The sequence below is a fragment of the Phyllobates terribilis genome, unplaced genomic scaffold (assembly GCF_046119375.1).
Source record: "Phyllobates terribilis strain yellow unplaced genomic scaffold, ASM4611937v1 Scaffold_3__8_contigs__length_932513732, whole genome shotgun sequence".
In the NCBI taxonomy this organism is placed as follows: domain Eukaryota; kingdom Metazoa; phylum Chordata; class Amphibia; order Anura; family Dendrobatidae; genus Phyllobates; species Phyllobates terribilis.
In genome coordinates, this window is record NW_027362763.1 from 29930507 (window position 1) to 29954583 (window position 24077).

Here is a 24077-nt window from a genome sequence, read left to right on the forward strand (position 1 = left end):
GTATTATAGTAGTTATATTCTTGTACATAGGAGCAGTATTATAGTAGTTATATTCTTGTACACAGGGGGCAGTATTATAGTAGTTATATTCTTGTACAAAGGAGCAGTATTATAGTAGTTATATTCTTGTACATAGGAGCAGTATTATAGTAGTTATATTCTAGTACATAGGAGCAGTATTATAGTAGTTATATTCTTGTACATAGGGACAGTATTATAGTAGTTATATTCTTGTACAAAGGAGCAGTATTATAGTAGTTATATTCTTGTATATAGGGGGCAGTATTATAGTAGTTATATTCTTGTACATAGGGAGCAGTATTATAGTAGTTATATTCTTGTACATAGGAGCAGTATTATTGTAGTTATATTCTTGTACATAGGAGCAGTATTATAGTAGTTATATTCTTGTACATAGGGGGCAGTATTATAGTAGTTATATTCTTGCACATAGGAGCAGTATTATAGTAGTTATATTCTTGTACATAGGGGCAGTATTATAGTAGTTATATTCTTGTACATAGGGGACAGTATTATAGTAGTTATATTCTTGTACATAGGAGCAGTATTATTGTAGTTATATTCTTGTACATAGGAGCAGTATTATAGTAGTTATATTCTTGCACATAGGAGCAGTATTATAGTAGTTATATTCTTGTACATAGGGGGCAGTATTATAGTAGTTATATTCTTGTACATAGGGGCAGTATTATAGTAGTTATATTCTTGTACATAGGGGACAGTATTATAGTAGTTATATTCTTGTACATAGGAGCAGTATTATTGTAGTTATATTCTTGTACATAGGAGCAGTATTATAGTAGTTATATTCTTGTACATAGGGGCAGTATTATAGTAGTTATATTCTTGTACATATGGGCAGTATTATAGTACTTATATTCTTGTACATAGGGGCAGTATTATAGTAGTTATATTCTTGTACATAGGGGCAGTATTATTGTTGTTATATTCTTGTACATATGGGCAGTATTATAGTACTTATATTCTTGTACATAGGAGCAGTATTATAGTAGTTATATTCTTGTACATAGGAGCAGTATTATAGTAGTTATATTCTTGTACATAGGGGGCAGTATTATAGTAGTTATATTCTTGTACATAGGGGTAGTATTATAGTAGTTATATTCTTGTACATAGGGGCAGTATTATTGTTGTTATATTCTTGTACATAGGGGCAGTATTATAGCAGTTATATTCCTGTACATAGGGGCAGTATTATTGTTGTTATATTCTTGTACATAGGGGCAGTATTATAGTAGTTATATTCTTGTACATAGGGGCAGTATTATTGTTGTTATATTCTTGTACATAGGGGCAGTATTATAGTAGTTATATTCTTGTACATAGGGGTAGTATTATAGTAGTTATATTCTTGTACATAGGGGCAGTATTATAGCAGTTATATTCCTGTACATAGGAGCCTTCGGTTTCTTTCTTCAGGTTTTAATATTTCAGCGACTCTCCTGATCTTTAAGTCAGTCCACTGCTCAGTCTGGAGACATGAATGGTTAGAGCTGTGTGCGATGCTGATGTCAGATCTGGGTGATGAGCTGGAGACTCTTTGGAGTTATTGCTCTTTTTCTGAGCAGTTCACAACTGTTGAAACAGCTGAAAGCGGAGCTCCATCTGAGGCTGTGCGCCCACGATGCGTTTTTTAAGTGTTTCTGCAGCGGCAAAAACGCTAAAAAAACGCTTAGAAGGTCTGCCATGTCCCCCAATGATAATCCGCATGTGCTGTGTACATGCTGCGGAAATTTCCGCTGCGGATTATCATTGCGGAAAAAAACGCAGCACTACCAATTATTTTGCGGAAGTGCTGCGTTTTCGCCGCCATTGACTTGCATTGGAACGCATGGAATCCGCATCACTGCATCTGTACATGCAGAATCCATGCGTTTCAATGTACGGATGGTACCCGGGTGTGGAGGACAGGAGACTCTCCTCCAGACCCCCTCTACCATAGAACCTATGAAAAAAAGAATAAAATAAAAAATAAATACTATACTTACCTTCTGATGGCCTCCGGTGTCCTTGTCTTCACTTGGCGGCAGCTCGCGGTGGACTGAAGGACCTGCGCTGACGTCATAGTCATGTGACGGCAGGTCCTTCAGTGTACCACGAGCTGCCGACAAGCCAGGACGGAGCGAAGCAAGACAGCGGGGGCCATCAGAAGGTAAGTATAGATTTATTTTTTATTTTTTACCATTCTTTTATGGTCACACTATATAAATCCATGTCGGTTGCATGGATTTATATAGTGTGACCAAGTTGTCAAGCTCTTTCCTAGTGATGCTAAAATCGCTTGTCAACCCGCATGCGGAAATGCAAGTGAAGAACGCTTCACATCCGCATGTCCCTGGCAGGAAAACACATGTACAATCCGCATGTACAATCCGCATGTGCAATCCACATGTAGAATCCGCATGTACAATCCACATGTGCAATCCGCATGTAGAATCCGCATGTACAATCCGCATGTACAATCCGCATGTACAATCCGCATGTACAATCCGCATGTACAATCCGCATGTACAATCCGCATGTACAATCCGCATGTACAATCATTTTTCCCTTTCACTCTGTTTAGAATAAAAGTTGCAAGTTCTGCTAAATTTGCAGGCGTACGTTTTGCTAAATTTTTGTTTCAATCGTTCACAGAATCGCTCTATCGGAGGTCTGGAGTATAATTGGGCAAAAATTAAGTACTAAACCCGAGCGGCGGGAGATCTGCACCGATATTTGTGCCACGTGTGGCCGCACGATAGAAGCGAGAAGAGAATCGATCACTGACATTTGGAGGCGACTCTTAATCACCTTTACCATCTGTGATCGTCTGGTAACATGTTACCATAGCAACCAATCAGAGCTCAGCTTTCATTTCTTACACTGCTATAGGAAAATGAAATCTCAATTCTAATTGGTTGCTATAATAAACAGAAACTCGAGTTCTAATAGGTTGTTATAATGGAATGAAAGCTGAGCTCTGACTGGTTGCTCTGATAGAATGAAAGATGAGTTCTAATTGGTTGATATAGGAAAATAAAAGTTGAGCTCTGATTGGTTGCTAAGGTGGAATAAAAGATCAGCTCCGATTGGTTCCGATTGGTTCCTATGGTGAAATAAAATCTGAGCTCTAATGGGTTGTTCTGAAAAAAAGAAAGCTGAGTTCTAGTTGGTTGCTATGGGAATATAAAAACTGTACTGCTATTGGTTGCTATGGGCAACAATGACAATTTTTCCATAAGAGTTTTGGCAAATAAATTCCAAATAACTAAAAGTCTGTTGGTTCAGACTGGAGGCGTCTTGGTCAGGCCCAAGGACACAGGGTCAGATGTAATAAATCTGCGGTGAATGGACGTGTGAGGGGATCTCCGGCCATTATTTGCTCAGTGTCAGCGCTTCATGTCAATTTGTCATGCTGTAAGACAATGACAAGGCCGTACAATCCTGATATGTCCTGTGGGAGCAGCGGCCATTGATCTATGACAGCTCAGTGGATTCATCAATACTCGGGAGGGCGCCGGCTGAGAGCCACCGACTGATGACTGCCGGGCTGAGAGCCGCCGACTGATGACTGCTGGACTGAGAGCCGCCGACTGATGACCGCCGACTGAGAGCCGCCAACTGATGACCGCCGACTGAGAGCCGCCGACTGATGACTGCCGGACTGAGAGCCGCCGACTGATGACTGCTGGACTGAGAGCCGCCGACTGATGACCGCCGACTGAGAGCCGCCAACTGATGACCGCCGACTGAGAGCCGCCGACTGATGACTGTTGGACTGAGAGCCGCCGACTGATGACCGCCGGGCTGAGAGCCGCCGACTGATGACTGCTGGACTGAGAGCCGCCGACTGATGACCGCCGACTGAGAGCCGCCAACTGATGACCGCCGACTGAGAGCCGCCGACTGATGACTGCCGGACTGAGAGCCGCCGACTGATGACTGCTGGACTGAGAGCCGCCGACTGATGACCGCCGACTGAGAGCCGCCAACTGATGACCGCCGACTGAGAGCCGCCGACTGATGACTGTTGGACTGAGAGCCGCCGACTGATGACCGCCGGGCTGAGAGCCGCCGACTGATGACTGCTGGACTGAGAGCCGCCGACTGATGACCGCCGACTGAGAGCCGCCAACTGATGACTGCCGGACTGAGAGCCGCCGACTGATGACTGCTGGACTGAGAGCCGCCGACTGATGACCGCCGACTGAGAGCCGCCAACTGATGACCGCCGGCTGAGAGCCACCGACTGATGACTGCCGGACTGAGAGCCGCCGACTGATGACTGCCGGGCTGAGAGCCGCCGACTGATGACTGCCGGACTGAGAGCCGCCGACTGATGACTGCTGGACTGAGAGCCGCCGACTGATGACTGCCGGCTGAGAGCCACCGACTGATGACTGCCGGGCTGAGAGCCGCCGACTGATGACTGCTGGACTGAGAGCCGCCAACTGATGACCGCCGACTGAGAGCCGCCGACTGATGACTGCCGGACTGAGAGCCGCCGACTGATGACTGCTGGACTGAGAGCCGCCAACTGATGACCGCCGGCTGAGAGCCGCCGACTGATGACTGCCGGGCTGAGAGCCGCCGACTGATGACCGCCGACTGAGAGCCGCCAGCTGATGACCGCCGACTGAGAGCCGCCGACTGATGACTGCTGGACTGAGAGCCGCCGACTGATGACCGCCGACTGAGAGCCGCCAACTGATGACCGCTGACTGAGAGCCGCCGACTGATGACTGCCGGGCTGAGAGCCGCCGACTGATGACTGCTGGACTGAGAGCCGCCGACTGATGACTGCCGGACTGAGAGCCGCCAACTGATGACCGCCGGCTAAGAGCCACCGACTGATGACTGCCGGGCTGAGAGCCGCCAACTGATGACTGCTGGACTGAGAGCCGCCAACTGATGACCGCCGACTGAGAGCCGCCGACTGATGACTGTCGGACTGAGAGCCGCCAACTGATGACTGCTGGACTGAGAGCCGCCGACTGATGACCGCCGACTGAGAGCCGCCAACTGATGACCGCCGACTGAGAGCCGCCGACTGATGACTGCCGGACTGAGAGCCGCCAACTGATGACCGCCGGCTGAGAGCCACCGACTGATGACTGCCGGGCTGAGAGCCACCGACTGATGACTGCTGGACTGAGAGCCGCCGACTGATGACCGCCGACTGAGAGCCGCCAACTGATAACTGCCGACTGAGAGCCACCGACTGATGACCGCCGACTGAGAGCCGCCGACTGAGAGCCAGTGGCTCTTCCGCCAACTGATGGCCGCCGACTGAGAGCCGCCGACTGATGGCCGCCGACTGATGACCACCGACTGAGAGCTGCCGACTGAGAGCCGGTGGCTCTTCCGCCAACTGATGGCCCCGACTGAGAGACGCCAACTGATGGCCGCCGAATGATGGACGCCGACTGATGGCCGCCGACTGAGAGCCGGTGGCTCTTCCGCCAACTGATGGCCCCGACTGAGAGCCGCCAACTGATGGCCAGTGAATGATGGCCGCCGACTGATGGGTGCCGACTGATGACCACCGACTGATGGCCGCCGACTGATGACCGCCAACTGAGAGCTGCCGACTGAGAGCTGCCGACTGAGAGCCGGAGGCTCTTCCGCCAACTGATGGCCGCCGACTGAGAGCCGCCAACTGATGGCCGCCGAATGATGGCCGCCAACTGATGACCGCCAACTGATGGCCGCCGACTGAGAGCCGCTAGCTGATGGCCGCCGACTGAGAGGTGCTGACTGAGAGCCGGTTGCTCTTCCGCCAACTGATGGCCGCCGACTGAGAGCCACCGACTGATGGTTGCTGACTGATGCCCGCCGACTGAGAGCTGCGGACTGAGAGCCATGAGGTTATGGATCTGTCACCAGGACGTAGAATTTAGGCCTTGTCTGTCTGGTCCTGGATCTTCCCAGTTGTTTTTCTGGATTGTAAAGCCTCCACAAATCCAAGCTCCTCGGGGTTCAGCTTCATGACTCCACGGCCTTTAATGCACAGCCTCACCTGCAGTCAGGTCCTGTTGTCATAACGTCTGTTCCTGGGAAAGCAGAGTGATGACCAACATGGCCACCATTACATCTTCTACCTACTGTATAGGTATCATCCAGCTTTCCCAGGAGCAAGAGAGGAAACCACTATGGAAGCTCCACTGGCAGCCATATTGGTCCCCCAGCTTTCCCAGAAACAGACATGACTAAGAAATGGTGGACAAGGTCGACAAAAAGATTTTCTAGGAGGAAATTCTCCTAACGGAATGTAGAGCTCCCCCTCATCACATCCGTAAAAATATCACATCACCTCACCACCAGAGCTGAACTCACAATTCTGCCAGATGAATTTGCAGCAATTGTTAAAGGAACTCAGGATTAACACAGGGGCTTTCTTAAAATATTAGCGCCACAGCTGTCGACAGGTTGTACTCGGTATTGCAGCTCACCTTCATTCACTTCATTGCAAAACCAGCCATGATTCCCTGTACAATCCCTACTGACCAGACACCTGAGATTTTAGAAATTAAAATGCAGCTCAGGATGTTATTGGAGGATAAGCCAATGATGACATTTAGGCACATTTTAGCATTCATGACACCAGACGTCGTCCACCTTGTCCATTCCCAGGTCCATAAAATACGCAGAATTCCCTCTTACCTCATCAAAGCGGGCCTCATCTTCACAGTTCTCCAGGACTCGGGTAAAAAATGAGAGACCTAGAAAGAAGATAAGATCCCGGGTTACAAAGTCACTAAGAGCTTATCTGTGATTGTGTCCGATGGGGTTTATTCAAAAGTAAAATAAATAAGTCTGAAAAAGTCTCCTGACATCCTAGTGGTGACTGTATAAATCTGTATGTAGTGAGCTCCCTCTAGTGGTGACTGTATAAATCTGTACGTAGTGAGCCCCCTCTAGTGGTGGCTGTATAAATCTGTATGTAGTGAGCTCCCTCTAGTGGTGGCTGTATAAATCTATATGTAGTGAGCTCCCTCTAATGGTGGCTGTATAAATCTGTATGTAGTGAACTCCCCTAGTGGTGGCTGTATAAATCTGTATGTAGTGAGCTCCCCCTAGTGGTGGCTGTATAAATCTGTATGTAGTGAGCTCCCTCTAATGGTGGCTGTATAAATCTGTATGTAGTGAACTCCCCTAGTGGTGACTGTATAAATCTGTATGTAGTGAGCCCCCTCTAGTGGTGGCTGTATAAATCTATATGCAGTGAGGTCCCTCTAGTGGTGGCTGTATAAATCTGTATGTAGTGATCTCCCCTAGTGGTGGCTGTATAAATCTGTACGTAGTGAGCCCCCTCTAGTGGTGGCTGTATAAATCTGTATGTAGTGAGCTCCCTCTAGTGGTGGCTGTATAAATCTATATGCAGTGAGCTCCCCCTAGTGGTGGCTGTATAAATCTGTATGTAGTGAGCTCTCTCTAGTGGTTTCTGTATAAATCTGAGTGTAGTGAGCTCCCTCTAGTGGTGGCTGTATAAATCTGTATGTAGTGAGCTCCCTCTAGTGGTGGCTGTATAAATCTATATGCAGTGAGCTCCCCCTAGTGGTGGCTGTATAAATCTGTATGTAGTGTTCTCCCCTAGTGGTGGCTGTATAAATCTGTACATAGTGAGCCCCCTCTAGTGGTGGCTGTATAAATCTATATGTAGTGAGCTCCCTCTAGTGGTGGCTGTATAAATCTGTATGTAGTGATCTCCCTCTAGTGGTGACTGTATAAATCTGTACGTAGTGAGCCCCCTCTAGTGGTGGCTGTATAAATCTATATGTAGTGAGCTCCCTCTAGTGGTGGCTGTATAAATCTGTATGTAGTGAACTCCCCTAGTGGTGGCTGTATAAATCTGTATGTAGTGAGCTCCCTCTAGTGGTGGCTGTATAAATCTGTATGTCATGAGCTCCCTCTAGTGGTGGCTGTATAAATCTGTATGTAGTGATCTCCCCTAGTGGTGGCTGTATAAATCTGTACGTAGTGAGCCCCCTCTAGTGGTGGCTGTATAAATCTGTATGTAGTGAGCTCCCTCTAGTGGTGGCTGTATAAATCTATATGCAGTGAGCTCCCCCTAGTGGTGGCTGTATAAATCTGTATGTAGTGAGCTCTCTCTAGTGGTTTCTGTATAAATCTGTGTGTAGTGAGCTCCTCTAGTGGTGACTGTATAAATCTGTATGTAGTGAGCTCCCTCTAGAGGTGGCTGTATAAATCTGTATGTAGTGAGCTCCCTCTAGTGGTGGCTGTATAAATCTATATGCAGTGAGCTCCCCCTAGTGGTGGCTGCATAAATCTGTATGTAGTGTTCTCCCCTAGTGGTGGCTGTATAAATCTGTACGTAGTGAGCCCCCTCTAGTGGTGGCTGTATAAATCTATATGTAGTGAGCTCCCTCTAGTGGTGGCTGTATAAATCTGTATGTAGTGATCTCCCTCTAGTGGTGGCTGTATAAATCTGTACGTAGTGAGCCCCCTCTAGTGGTGGCTGTATAAATCTGTATGTAGTGAGCTCCCTCTAGTGGTGGCTGTATAAATCTATATGCAGTGAGCTCCCCCTAGTGGTGGCTGTATAAATCTGTATGTAGTGAGCTCTCTCTAGTGGTTTCTGTATAAATCTGTGTGTAGTGAGCTCCCTCTAGTGGTGGCTGTATAAATCTATATGTAGTGAGCTCCCTCTAGTGGTGACTGTATAAATCTGTATGTAGTGAGCTCCCTCTAGTGGTGGCTGTATAAATCTGTATGTAGTGAGCTCCCTCTAGTGGTGGCTGTATAAATCTATATGCAGTGAGCTCCCCCTAGTGGTGGCTGTATAAATCTGTATGCAGTGAGCTCCCTCTAGTGGTGGCTGTATAAATCTGTATGTGGGGAGCTCCCTCTAGTGGTGGCTGTATAAATCTGTATGTAGTGAGCTCCCTCTAGTGGAGGCTGTATAAATCTGTATGTAGTGAGCTCCCTCTAGTGGTGGCTGTATAAATCTATATGCAGTGAGCTCCCCCTAGTGGTGGCTGTATAAATCTGTATGTAGTGAGCTCTCTCTAGTGGTAGCTGTATAAATCTGTATGCAGTGAGCTCCCCTAGTGGTGACTGTATAAATCTGTATGTAGTGAGCCCCCTACAGTGGTGGTTGTATAAATCTGTATGTAGTGAGCTCCCTCTAGTGGTAGCTGTATAAATCTGTATGTAGTGAGCTCCCTCTAGTGGAGGCTGTATAAATCTGTGTGTAGTGAGCCCCCCTAGTGGTAGCTGTATAAATCTGTATGCAGTGAGCTCCTTCTAGTGGTGACTGTATAAATCTGTATGTAGTGAGCTCCCCCTGGTGGTGGCTGTAGAAATCTGTATGTAGTGAGCTCCCTCTAGTGGTGGCTGTATAAATCTGTATGTAGTGAGCCCCCTCTAGTGGTGGCTGTATAAATCTGTATGTAGTGAGCTCCCCCTAGTGGTGGCTGTATAAATCTGTATGTAGTGAGCTCCCCTAGTGGTGACTGTATAAATCTGTATGTAGTGAGCCCCCTCTAGTGGTGGCTGTATAAATCTGTATGTAGTGAGCTCCCTCTAGTGGTAGCTGTATAAATCTGTATGTAGTGAGCTCCCTCTAGTGGAGGCTGTATAAATCTGTGTGTAGTGAGCTCCCCCTAGTGGTAGCTGTATAAATCTGTATGCAGTGAGCTCCTTCTAGTGGTGACTGTATAAATCTGTATGTAGTGAACTCCCTCTAGTGGAGGCTGTATAAATCTGTATGTAGTGAGCCCCCTCTAGCGGTGGCTGTATAAATCTGTATGTAGTGAGCTCCCTCTAGTGGAGGCTGTATAAATCTGTATGTAGTGAGCCCCCTCTAGCGGTGGCTGTATAAATCTGTATGTAGTGAGCTCCCTCTAGTGGTGGCTGTATAAATCTGTATGTAGTGAGCTCCCTCTAGTGGAGGCTGTATAAATCTGTATGTAGTGATCTCCTCTAGTGGTGGCTGTATAAATCTGTATGTAGTGAGCTCCCTCTAGTGGAGGCTGTATAAACCTGTATGTAGTGAGCCCCCTCTAGCGGTGGCTGTATAAATCTGTATGTAGTGAGCTCCCTCTAGTGGTGGCTGTATAAATCTGTATGTAGTGAGCTCCCTCTAGTGGTGGCTGTATAAATCTGTATGTAGTGAGCCCCCTCTAGTGGTGGCTGTATAAATCTATATGCAGTGAGGTCCCTCTAGTGGTGGCTGTATAAATCTGTATGTAGTGATCTCCCCTAGTGGTGGCTGTATAAATCTGTACGTAGTGAGCCCCCTCTAGTGGTGGCTGTATAAATCTGTATGTAGTGAGCTCCCTCTAGTGGTGGCTGTATAAATCTATATGCAGTGAGCTCCCTCCAGTGGTGGCTGTATAAATCTGTATGTAGTGAGCTCCCTCTAGTGGTAGCTGTATAAATCTGTATGTAGTGAGCCCCCTCTAGTGGTGGCTGTATAAATCTATATGCAGTGAGGTCCCTCTAGTGGTGGCTGTATAAATCTGTATGTAGTGATCTCCCCTAGTGGTGGCTGTATAAATCTGTACGTAGTGAGCCCCCTCTAGTGGTGGCTGTATAAATCTGTATGTAGTGAGCTCCCTCTAGTGGTGGCTGTATAAATCTATATGCAGTGAGCTCCCCCTAGTGGTGGCTGTATAAATCTGTATGTAGTGAGCTCTCTCTAGTGGTTTCTGTATAAATCTGAGTGTAGTGAGCTCCCTCTAGTGGTGGCTGTATAAATCTGTATGTAGTGAGCTCCCTCTAGTGGTGGCTGTATAAATCTATATGCAGTGAGCTCCCCCTAGTGGTGGCTGTATAAATCTGTATGTAGTGTTCTCCCCTAGTGGTGGCTGTATAAATCTGTACATAGTGAGCCCCCTCTAGTGGTGGCTGTATAAATCTATATGTAGTGAGCTCCCTCTAGTGGTGGCTGTATAAATCTGTATGTAGTGATCTCCCTCTAGTGGTGACTGTATAAATCTGTACGTAGTGAGCCCCCTCTAGTGGTGGCTGTATAAATCTATATGTAGTGAGCTCCCTCTAGTGGTGGCTGTATAAATCTGTATGTAGTGAACTCCCCTAGTGGTGGCTGTATAAATCTGTATGTAGTGAGCTCCCTCTAGTGGTGGCTGTATAAATCTGTATGTCATGAGCTCCCTCTAGTGGTGGCTGTATAAATCTGTATGTAGTGATCTCCCCTAGTGGTGGCTGTATAAATCTGTACGTAGTGAGCCCCCTCTAGTGGTGGCTGTATAAATCTGTATGTAGTGAGCTCCCTCTAGTGGTGGCTGTATAAATCTATATGCAGTGAGCTCCCCCTAGTGGTGGCTGTATAAATCTGTATGTAGTGAGCTCTCTCTAGTGGTTTCTGTATAAATCTGTGTGTAGTGAGCTCCTCTAGTGGTGACTGTATAAATCTGTATGTAGTGAGCTCCCTCTAGTGGTGGCTGTATAAATCTGTATGTAGTGAGCTCCCTCTAGTGGTGGCTGTATAAATCTATATGCAGTGAGCTCCCCCTAGTGGTGGCTGCATAAATCTGTATGTAGTGTTCTCCCCTAGTGGTGGCTGTATAAATCTGTACGTAGTGAGCCCCCTCTAGTGGTGGCTGTATAAATCTATATGTAGTGAGCTCCCTCTAGTGGTGGCTGTATAAATCTGTATGTAGTGATCTCCCTCTAGTGGTGGCTGTATAAATCTGTACGTAGTGAGCCCCCTCTAGTGGTGGCTGTATAAATCTGTATGTAGTGAGCTCCCTCTAGTGGTGGCTGTATAAATCTATATGCAGTGAGCTCCCCCTAGTGGTGGCTGTATAAATCTGTATGTAGTGAGCTCTCTCTAGTGGTTTCTGTATAAATCTGTGTGTAGTGAGCTCCCTCTAGTGGTGGCTGTATAAATCTATATGTAGTGAGCTCCCTCTAGTGGTGACTGTATAAATCTGTATGTAGTGAGCTCCCTCTAGTGGTGGCTGTATAAATCTGTATGTAGTGAGCTCCCTCTAGTGGTGGCTGTATAAATCTATATGCAGTGAGCTCCCCCTAGTGGTGGCTGTATAAATCTGTATGCAGTGAGCTCCCTCTAGTGGTGGCTGTATAAATCTGTATGTGGGGAGCTCCCTCTAGTGGTGGCTGTATAAATCTGTATGTAGTGAGCTCCCTCTAGTGGAGGCTGTATAAATCTGTATGTAGTGAGCTCCCTCTAGTGGTGGCTGTATAAATCTATATGCAGTGAGCTCCCCCTAGTGGTGGCTGTATAAATCTGTATGTAGTGAGCTCTCTCTAGTGGTAGCTGTATAAATCTGTATGCAGTGAGCTCCCCTAGTGGTGACTGTATAAATCTGTATGTAGTGAGCCCCCTACAGTGGTGGTTGTATAAATCTGTATGTAGTGAGCTCCCTCTAGTGGTAGCTGTATAAATCTGTATGTAGTGAGCTCCCTCTAGTGGAGGCTGTATAAATCTGTGTGTAGTGAGCCCCCCTAGTGGTAGCTGTATAAATCTGTATGCAGTGAGCTCCTTCTAGTGGTGACTGTATAAATCTGTATGTAGTGAGCTCCCCCTGGTGGTGGCTGTAGAAATCTGTATGTAGTGAGCTCCCTCTAGTGGTGGCTGTATAAATCTGTATGTAGTGAGCCCCCTCTAGTGGTGGCTGTATAAATCTGTATGTAGTGAGCTCCCCCTAGTGGTGGCTGTATAAATCTGTATGTAGTGAGCTCCCCTAGTGGTGACTGTATAAATCTGTATGTAGTGAGCCCCCTCTAGTGGTGGCTGTATAAATCTGTATGTAGTGAGCTCCCTCTAGTGGTAGCTGTATAAATCTGTATGTAGTGAGCTCCCTCTAGTGGAGGCTGTATAAATCTGTGTGTAGTGAGCTCCCCCTAGTGGTAGCTGTATAAATCTGTATGCAGTGAGCTCCTTCTAGTGGTGACTGTATAAATCTGTATGTAGTGAACTCCCTCTAGTGGAGGCTGTATAAATCTGTATGTAGTGAGCCCCCTCTAGCGGTGGCTGTATAAATCTGTATGTAGTGAGCTCCCTCTAGTGGAGGCTGTATAAATCTGTATGTAGTGAGCCCCCTCTAGCGGTGGCTGTATAAATCTGTATGTAGTGAGCTCCCTCTAGTGGTGGCTGTATAAATCTGTATGTAGTGAGCTCCCTCTAGTGGAGGCTGTATAAATCTGTATGTAGTGATCTCCTCTAGTGGTGGCTGTATAAATCTGTATGTAGTGAGCTCCCTCTAGTGGAGGCTGTATAAACCTGTATGTAGTGAGCCCCCTCTAGCGGTGGCTGTATAAATCTGTATGTAGTGAGCTCCCTCTAGTGGTGGCTGTATAAATCTGTATGTAGTGAGCTCCCTCTAGTGGTAGCTGTATAAATCAGTATGCAGTGATTTCCCCTAGTGGTGGCTGTATAAATCTGTATGCAGTGAGCTCCCCCTAGTGGTGGCTGTATAAATCTGTATGCAGTGAGCTCCCTCTAGTGGTAGCTGTATAAATCTGTATGCAGTGAGCTCCCCCTAGTGGTGGCTGTAGAAATCTGTATGCAGTGAGCTCCCCCTAGTGGTGGTTGTATAAATCTGTATGCAGTGAGCTCCCTCTAGTGGTAGCTGTATAAATCTGTATGTAGGGAGCTCCCTCTAGTGGTGGCTGTAGAAATCTGTATGCAGTGAGCTCCCCCTAGTGGTGGTTGTATAAATCTGTATGCAGTGAGCTCCCCCTAGTGGTGGCTGTAGAAATCTGTATGCAGTGAGCTCCCCCTAGTGGTGGTTGTATAAATCTGTATGCAGTGAGCTCCCTCTAGTGGTGGCTGTATAAATCTGTATGTAGTGAGCTCCCTCTAGTGGTGGCTGTATAAATCTGTATGTAGTGAGCTCCCCATAGTGGTGGCTGTATAAATCTGTATGCAGTGAGCTCCCTCTAGCGGTGACTGTATAAATCGGTATGCATTGAGCTCCCCCTAGTGGTGGCTGTATAAATCTGTATGTAGTGAGCTCCCTCTAGTGGTGGCTGTAGAAATCTGTATGTAGTGAGCTCCCTCTAGTGGTGGCTGTAGAAATCTGTATGCAGTGAGCTCCCTCTAGTGGTGACTGTATAAATCGGTATGCATTGAGCTCCCCCTAGTGGTGGCTGTATAAATCTGTATGTAGTGAGCTCCCTCTAGTGGTGGCTGTAGAAATCTGTATGTAGTGAGCTCCCTCTAGTGGTGGCTGTATAAATCTGTATGTAGTGAGCTCCCTCTAGTGGTGGCTGTATAAATCTGTATGTAGTGAGCACCCTCTAGTGGTGGCTGTATAAATCTGTATGTAGTGAGCTCCCTCTAGTGGTGGCAGTAGAAATCTGTATGTAGTGAGCTCCCTCTAGTGGTGGCTGTATAAATCTGTATGCAGTGAGCTCCCTCTAGTGGTAGCTGTATAAATCTGTATGCAGTGAGCTCCCTCTAGTGGTGACTGTATAAATCTGTATGTAGTGAGCTCCCTCTAGTGGTGGCAGTAGAAATCTGTATGTAGTGAGCTGAATCTAGTGGTGGCTGTATAAATCTGTATGTAGTGAGCTCCCTCTAGTGGTGGCAGTAGAAATCTGTATGTAGTGAGCTCCCTCTAGTGGTGACTGTATAAATCTGCATGTAGTGAGCTCCCTCTAGTGGTGGCTGTATAAATCTGTATGTAGTGAGCTCCCTCTAGTGGTGGCTGTATAAATCTGTATGTAGTGAGCTCCCTCTAGTGGTGGCTGTATAAATCTGTATGTAGTAAGCTCCCTCTAGTGTAGGCTGTATAAATCTGTATGTAGTGAGCTCCCTCTAGTGGTGGCTGTATAAATCTGTATGCAGTGAGCTCCCTCTAGTGGTGGCTGTATAAATCTGTATGCAGTGAGCTCCCTCTAGAGGTGACTGTATAAATCTGTATGTAGTGAGGTCCCTCTAGTGGTGGCTGTATAAATCTGTATGTAGTGAGCTCCCTCTAGTGGTGGCTGTATAAATCTGTATGTAGTGAGCTCCCTCTAGTGGTGGCTGTATAAATCTGTATGTAGTGAGCTCCCCCTAGTGGTGGCTGTATAAATCTGTATGCAGTGAGCTCCCTCTAGTGGTAGCTGTATAAATCTGTATGTAGTGAGCTCCCTCTAGTGGTGGCTGTATAAATCTGTATGTAGTGAGCTCCCTCTAGTGGTGGCTGTATAAATCTGTATGCAGTGAGCTCCCTCTAGAGGTGACTGTATAAATCTGTATGTAGTGAGCTCCCTCTAGTGGTGACTGTATAAATCTGTATGTAGTGAGCTCCCTCTAGTGGTGGCTGTATAAATCTGTATGTAGTGAGCTCCCTCTAGTGGTGACTGTATAAATCTGTATGTAGTGAGCTCCCCCTAGTGGTGGCTGTATAAATCTGTATGTAGTGAGCTCCCTCTAGTGGTGGCTGTATAAATCTGTATGTAGTGAGCTCCTCTAGTGGTGGCTGTATAAATCTGTATGTAGTGAGCTCCCTCTAATGGTGGCTGTATAAATCTGTATGTCGTGAGCTCCCTCTATTGGTGACTGTATAAATCTGTATGTGCCGAGCTCCCTCTAGTGGTGGCTGTATAAATCTGTATGTAGTGAGCTCCCTCTAGTGGTGACTGTATAAATCTGTATGTGCCGAGCTCCCTCTAGTGGTGGCTGTATAAATCTGTATGTAGTGAGCTCCCTCTAGTGGTGGCTGTATAGATTGCAGGCACCTGTGTGCAGCATACTATGGGATAATATTAGGGTGCCGGATAGAAGTCCTAATTCTCTGACAAGAAGTAGATTTGGGAGAAGATATTTCCCAATAAATCTGGAGCAGATCACTGCCTGCTGCGTTCTCATCTGTCACTCAGTGTCATGGCTGCTGACAGTGATGAGACGACAGCGGTCAGTGAAGTGACCAATTATTTCTGCAGCACGGACGTCTACAGCCTTCATGCTGAATCTCACCTTCCCTCATTATAGGAAAACAGACCAAACCTACAGATCAAGCTGCCAGCGAGAGACCGGGAGCTGTCACACCATCCATCCATCCATAATAAGACGCATTCTTAAAGGGCCAGCGCATCCATTATGGCTATCTGGATATTTGGTATTTTGCATGAATTGGGTCTGTAATCAGGACTCTGACATTTCTGGGATGTGATCACCACTCATGATAAACAGAAAAGATGTATGTGCAATACCATGACTGACCACATGGGGAGCTGGTGCAGGAATGCACTCTGCCTATTAGTAGTGAAGGTCCAGTGGAGGAACACAGATCATTCTTGTCCATTATTCCAAAACAGTTTATGTCTTACTATTTGCCCCTTGCTTATTTCCGCATTTCCCTCCTGGCTTTCTATTTGCCTCCTTTGATATTTCCCCCTTCTCTTGCTTATTATCCCTTTGTCGTGATTATTTCTCCTTTGTATCATTTCCTTATATTACAACCCTCTTGCCTTGATTATTACCCTGTTGCCTCTTTTGTTTCCTTCTGTTTCGCTTATTTTCCCATCTTTATGATTACCCTACTGTCTTGCGTATTGCCCATTTGTCTCTTCTCTTGCTTATTACCCCTTCTCAGACTCGTTACCCCCTTCTCTTGCTTATTATCTCCTTGTCTTGCTTATTGCCCCTTTGTCTTGATTATATCCGGATCCTGCTTATTACCCCTATTAGCCTCTTCTCTTGCTTATTTCCTTCTTCGTCTTGCTTCTCTTTTATATGACTTATCTATGTGCTTTTGTCTTCTTTCAACCCCCTAATGTCTTCTTGTCTCACTTGTTTTCCTCTTTTCTCTTTTCCTAGTCTTGGATGTTCCCCTCCTAATCTTGCTTATTACCCCTTTTCTGGTCTTGCTTGTTCTCCTTTCCCCAGTTCTTGCTTGTCTATCCCTTGTCTTCCTTATTTTCTGATGGCTGCCTTTTGTCTTTCTTATTCCTTTCTTGTCTCATGCTTGTTTCCTCTCCTCTTGCTCATTCATCATTGTCTATGTTTCCTTCTCGTTTTTTTCCCTTTGTCTTATTCCTTTCTTGTCTTACTTTCCCTAATTCTTCCTTGTTTATCCTTATCTCTTCCTTATTTTTTGATGGCTACCTTGTGTCCTCGTCTTGATAATTTTCCGTCGTCTTTCTGGTTTCCTCCATCTTTACTTGACATCTTGCTTTTCTCTTGCCTTTCTTATTCCTTTCCCGTGTTGCTTGTTTCCCTCTCGTCTTTATATTTTCTTGTGCTTTCTTCCCCTTTTATCTTGCTATTGCTTGTTTTTCCTTCCCCCATTCTTGCTTGTTTATCTCTCCTTCTCCATATTTTCTAATGTCTTCCTTGTTCTTCTCTTCTCTTGTTCCCACTGTTTCCATGTTTCCACCTGCACTTTATTACCCCCATGTCTTATCTTACTTGTTTCCTTTTCCTTCTCCTTAGTTCATCGGTTCCCTATACCCTACATCATTTTCGCACAGTCTTCTCAGAACCCAATTTACTTTAAACATTCCTGTGCAGCATAGAGAGGAAGTCCCTTCCACAGCAGATTCAACATCTGTCCACTTCATTCCATGTAGTTACAAGTAGTGAAATAGTAGTCACTCACATAAGAAAATTCCTACACAACCTTTAAGCTTGGGCTACGTGGCAACTTTTGCAGTGATCGCAATACAAGTGGATGAGCTCGCATTGGATTTTCTGCGACTTGCTTGTCGCAGTCTCCGTACCCTCAGAGTTGCAATAAGACCCCATTCACTGGTATTGTGCTGTGATGTAGCACCGCCATTGAGAACATGATGTAATACTGCACTGCGTGTCTATAGCTGTAATTGCGGAGTCACAAGTCACTAATAAATCTGCAGGCAGGAGGGACAGGGATCTGAGGATGCACGGACCGATCGGAGTGACGAGCCTGCAGGATAATGGGCCGCGGAGCGCTAATAGCTGGTAATGGGGATTATGTCTTCTCCGCCAGTGACGATCTGGATATTAACGAGCTCAGGAAATGTAAAGACTAATTTGCAGCTTCTCTCTGACAACTCATTGAGCGGCGTCATATTGATCTTCCCCCGGGGCCAGAGCTACGACCATGAGAGACCATGAAATGTGGCTGAGATTAGAAGCAGCAGTGATGGCGTCCAGCAGTCACTGCGGAATCAGAGCTGCACAATTATAATATTACAGATCAGAACGTCAGCCTGGAACCCGGCGTACATGGGCCTCCGGGCAACAGTCACAGTGACCCCTGTCTACAGGCTTCATAGGTTGCAGCCCAGATAGCCATGAGCCACCATAACCCCTAGGAAGCACAGACCTGCACCTTCCAATGTGAACAGACCAAATCAAGGTTCATCCAAGGCTCTGGCTGCTGCTCTGTCCATCCTGCTTTACACTTCAGCTCTGCTCTATAGGTGCACAGACTGCATTGATAGTGAGCTCTGACATCCTCTCACTATCCTAAGATCACCATTAAACGGCTGCTGCATTCCCTGCCTCGGCTTTTATACAAGCTATGATAGTCACTCCTGATTGACTGTGCCATACAATGTGGTAGCTGCAAAGCATTATGGGGAAGCCTGCCCAGACGCACCCTAGGTCATGTGAGCCTTCTGTGGCTTATACAATCTTTTACTTTGAGTAAAATAGCGGCAGACATTACTTTGGCGATTCTCATGAATCGAAGAGCAAATTGTTTAGATTCGCTGGGGTCATAAAAATTTCTTAAGGTTTGGCAATTAGATTCACAGCAAATTAATTCATTCATCTCTACTATCTATATCAATAAAGAGAAATGTTGTGATTTTCACACTGGCTACTAAGCCTAATATTAGACTCCTACTTCCTGTCCTGTACAGATGACTTTTCAGCAGTCTCATTATCATCACAGATAGGATTATCATGAAAAGTAACATCTCTATATACATCTTATGATTGTGTAACAACTCACACGGGAAAATAGATAAAACACTAGAATCTGCAACTGACCCTGCCGGTTCCTGTACAGACTAGAGATTCTGTCCCCGTAGTCCCTAGTGGTTCCTACATGGGCTGAAATAACCCTAACCACAGAATATTTGATAGCAGCTCGGACCTACGCTGCTTAAAAGGCCGTTGAGCGCTTCACGTTCCTCTTAAGGAACCGGAGGGCAGAGCAGAGTGCAAATTACCTGCAGAGGGGAAAGTGTGCTGAAATAGAAAGATCCCAGAGTGAGTAAAACAAACCACGAAATACAAAATTAGAAGATAAGGTATGTACTGATAGAGAGTATACCGCCTAATTCCTAAACAAGAAACAGAAGATAGGTGCAGGGTGAAAAGCATAATCAGCAGAGAGATAAACCCTAGCTGGTCTTTCACGGACTGGCATAAACAAGGGCAGTGTGGCTGGATATCTAAAAGAATATCACCAGCAGGAAATACCAGCAGGGGGAAAGTATATAAATCCGCACCCAAAAGGTGATAGGGCAGACAAATGAGTGAATGAAGACACCTTTTACCCTAAAAAGACTGAAGCATGGATAACAGAAACTAAACACACGGAGAAAAGGTGTATCTGCTGTAGATCAGCGGAGAAGCCGACCACAAACCACAGGTGCAAGGGGTCGAACCCAGACGCATGACAATACAGAAGTAAATAACACAGGATCCACCATTCACAGTAGGTGATGTCACAGCTCACCTCCTCCTCCTCCTCCTGTACAATGACTGATAACACCTCTATATACAGTAGTAAATAACACAGGATTCACCATTCACAATAGGTGACATCACAGCTCACCTCCTCCTCCTCCTGTACAATTACTGATAACATCTCTATATACAGTAGATAACACAGGATCCACCATTCACAATAGGTGTTGTCACAGCTCACCTCCTCCTCCTCCTGTACAATGACTGATAACACCTATATACAGTAGACAACACAGGATGCACCATTCACAATAGGTGATGTCACAGCTCACCTCCTCCTCCTTCTGTACAATGACTGATAACACCTCTATATACAGTAGATAACACAAGATCCACCATTCACAATAGGTGATGACACAGCTCACCTCCTCCTCCTCCAGTACAATGACTGATAACACCTCTATATACAGCAGATAACACAGGATCCACCATTCACAATAGGTGATATTACAGCTCACCTCCTTCCCCTCCTGTACAATGACCGATAACACCTCTATATACAGTAGATAACACAGGATCCACCATTCACAATAGGTGATATCACAGCTCACCTCCTCCTCCTGTACAATGACTGATAACACCTCTATATACAGTAGATAACACAGGATCCACCATTCACAATAGGTGATATCACAGCTCACCTCCTCCTCCTGTACAATGACTGATAACACCTCTATATACAGTAGATAACACAGGATCCACCATTCACAATAGGTGATGTCACAGCTCACCTCCTCCTCCTGTACAATGACTGATAACACCTCTATATACAGTAGATAACACAGGATCCACCATTCACAATAGGTGATGTCACAGCTCACCTCCTCCTCCTCCTGTACAATGACTGATAACACCTCTATATACAGTAGATAACACAGGCTCCACCATTCACAATAGGTGATGTCACAGCTCACCTCCTCCTCCTGTACAATGACTGATAACACCTCTATATACAGTAGATGACACAGGATCCACCAATCACAATAGGTGATGTCACAGCTCACCTCCTCCTCCCCTTTTGACCAGATTAGAGCATGTCCAGGAGACATACTGTTCGTATATAATGAGAGAATATTTTTTTTTTACATTTTAGAGCACACATTTATCATTCTCTCTTTTTTGGAGGAATATTGTTTTGTGATGAGGGTTTCTCCGTCTGCGGACGTCTGCGGTGTCCTGTAGAGAGTCGTCGGCTGAGTGATGGGGATGATGGACTGCAGCGCTGCGGCCTCCTCCTGATCCATCTCTGGTCACTCTGCTGCTGTCAGTCGCGGTATAATGAGGCGCTGGATGAGGAGGGGACAGAGGTGGGATCGGAGCTCCTCGTCACGTAGCGCTGGTCCTGGAGACCAGTAATAATAAGTATCTGCCCCCCTGGAAGGATTCTCTACTGCTAAGCATTACACAGTAGTAGGACGGCTGGCACTGCTCAGTATGCCGACTGATCTCCCATCCGCCATAGAAGTTCACTGACAGATTCTCAGGTAACTCACTTATGCAGTTAGAAATGTGAAAGCCAAGAAAGACACTATATATAGGTATTGTCAGAGATGTATGTTTATATATTGGGTATGCTGGGGGTCTGAATACCCTATAATTACTAATATAGAAGTAATAGTAGGAACGTGGCGAAAGTACAAGTCGGAGGTCCTCAGGGGGCGTGCTGTGCAATCTCCGTGTTACATAGAGGTCAGGGGTCGTGGAGGATTCGTCTTGATCTCGATAAGACACGAGTGGAGCCGCAGTCTCATTACAGAAGAATAGGAATCACCGTGAAGACGACCAGCGGAGGGATCGATAGCCGAGACGAGCGTGATCCATTGCATGAGCACACCATTACATCAGGACCGGAGAGTCTGAGAACGAGCCCGAGGGAGCGGAGAACGTGCCGGAATCTCCCATCACTTTAAGGCTATTGAGTCGCGTCCTTCCTCGCCCGGTAATGACTTCACATTAGATGAAATTCCACCATTCTCGCTGGGTATTAGGATTGATCTGTCGGGGTCAGAATCCATTAGGGCTGGTGGTCCAGCTGGCTTGAGGGAGACATCACCAGGAGTGGAGGCTTCAGATTAGAGGCCGGGATGAGGCTGAACTCCAGGGTGTAACGAGTCCCCATCAAATGACACCTCAATGTTCTGATCATCGCAGGCTGGACAGACATGGGTCCGAGATGGTTTAGTGACTCCTGCGTTGAGCAGGGGGTCGGACACGAGGACCCAGGAGGTCCCCTCCAACGAGAACATTCTAGGACTCTATGAAGAAGCTGGACCATAGATGGTTATATATGATCAGCCCAGAAGTGTCACATGACACTGACCTGGAGTCAGGAAGGCGGGGCTTTTATTTTATATACCATAAGACACTTTCTAACAGTGCTATTTCTATAAAGTCAGTGAGGTGGGGCTAACTAGACTGACCTATATGCCGTGCCCCTCTATGAGCCCTCTATAAGTGGAGCTTCTTCAGGCCTTCTTCTTAGACCCTTGTGTCTAAGAAGTCTGGGAGGTGGGACTAACTAGACTGACCTATATGCCCTCCTTCTATGAGCTCTATAATGGTGGAGCTTCTTCAGGCTTCCTTCTTAAACCCTCATGTCTAAGAAGTCTAGGAGGCAAAGCTAATTAGGCTGACCTATAAGCCCACCCTTTCTATGAGCTCTCTATAAGTGGAGCTTCTTCAGGCCTTCTTCTTAGACCCTTGGGTCTAAGAAGTCTGAGAGGTGGGGCTAATTAGACCGACCAATATGACCTCCTCCTCTATAGCTGGAGCTTCTTCATGCCTTCTTCTTAGACCATTGAGTCTAAAAAGTCTGGGAAGCGGAGCTAACGAGACTGACCTACATGCCCCCCCCCTCTGTGATATCTGTAGAAGTGGAGCTTTTTCTTAGACCCTTGTGTCTAAGAAGGCTCGGAGGCGGAGATCACTAGACTGACCTACATGCCCTCCCCCTCGGTGAGCCCTCTATAGGTGGAGCTTCTTCAGGCTTCCTTCTTAGACTCTTTTGTCTAAGAAGTCTGGGAGGCGGAGCTAACTAGATTGCTGTATATGCCCCTCCCTACTGTCTAAGAAGTCTGGAAGGTGGGGTAACACCACAGAACACACATATATCCTCTGTTATGATTCTATACTAAAAAGCCATAAAAACTGCCCTATAGCGTGTCACGTGAAATATGGGCGGGCTGACAACTTGTCATTGGCCAGTTAGATGCACACAGCCACCCCCCGCCCTTTAGGACCCTCCTGACCTCCGGCCTGGTGATGATGTAGCAGAGCTGTGATGGTAACATTGTATCTATATGTATCTTTATGCACCACATAACTGAAGGTTCTAGATTCTTCAGGGTCAGAAGGTCGAGGGCAGACATGACATGGCATCCTGCAGCCCTGGGAAGCCACATCCGACTGTACCAGGAGATCTGAGGATTTCAATCACTGGGGTCCATTCATTGCAGGAAGCGAGGAAGAGGACGGGGGGGGGGGGGGGGGGGCTGCTGGGCTCGGATAAGCGGCGCCACATCCCACAATCTATTGTTCTGTGCGGGGGGTCTCTGCTCACACATTTCATCACCTCCTTGAAGATCAGATCAAGGAACCTCCCCAGCCCCAGATGCATTGTTACTGCATACAGGAATTATATCTAATGTACTGATATAGCACAATATATGCACCGTCCATCCAGAGCCTCCTGCTTCATCAACAGAATGCCAAAACTACAGTAAAGACTGACACACAAGCAGAACAGTAGAGGCCAGAAGGAAGATGGAGGCAGCTGTATGGAGGCCACATGTGGCTGTCATGAGCCAGATAGAAGGATATTCTCTCCCCTGCTGTCATTGATCCTTCCGCCCGGTGTCTCCTTACACTCCTCCACCTAATCCTGCTCCTCCAGTTTCTCCTCTGCTGTTCTCCACATTACTAATTAACGCCGAAATATCTGATCTCCCATCAGCGGAGCCTCCTCCAGGAGAACCGACCTAGAAGAGTAGGCAGAAAATATCTATCCATTATCTCTATTATCTATCATCTATATATTATCTATCATCTATCCATTATCTATCTATTATCTATCTATCATCTATCCATCATCTATCTATTATCTATCTATCTATCTATTATCTATCTATTATCTATCTATCTATCTATCTATCTATCATCTATCTATCTATCTATCTATCTATTATCTATCTATTATCTATCTATTATCTATCTATTATCTATCTATCTATTTATCTATCTATCATCTATCTATCTATTATCTATCTAACTATTATCTATCCATCTATCTATTATCTATCTATTATCTATCCATCTATCTATTATCTATCCATCTATCTATCATCTATCTATCTATCTATCTATTATCTATCTATCTATTATCTATCCATCTATCTATTATCTATCTATTATCTATCCATCTATCTAT

The 24077-nt window shown here is 46.1% G+C and overlaps 1 protein-coding gene across 14 annotated transcripts in view; it reads right to left on the minus strand.

The window, feature by feature from the left end:
• OTOF (otoferlin) overlaps nucleotides 1-24077 on the minus strand; it is a 628499-nt gene that overhangs the window by 547359 nt on the left and 57063 nt on the right. For all 14 annotated transcript variants that reach the window (XM_073673817.1, XM_073673815.1, XM_073673810.1 and 11 more), the window contains exon 2: nucleotides 6688-6746. In XM_073673817.1, coding sequence (XP_073529918.1) covers nucleotides 6688-6746 — 59 coding nt within the window. The remainder of the gene's footprint in view (nucleotides 1-6687; nucleotides 6747-24077) is intronic.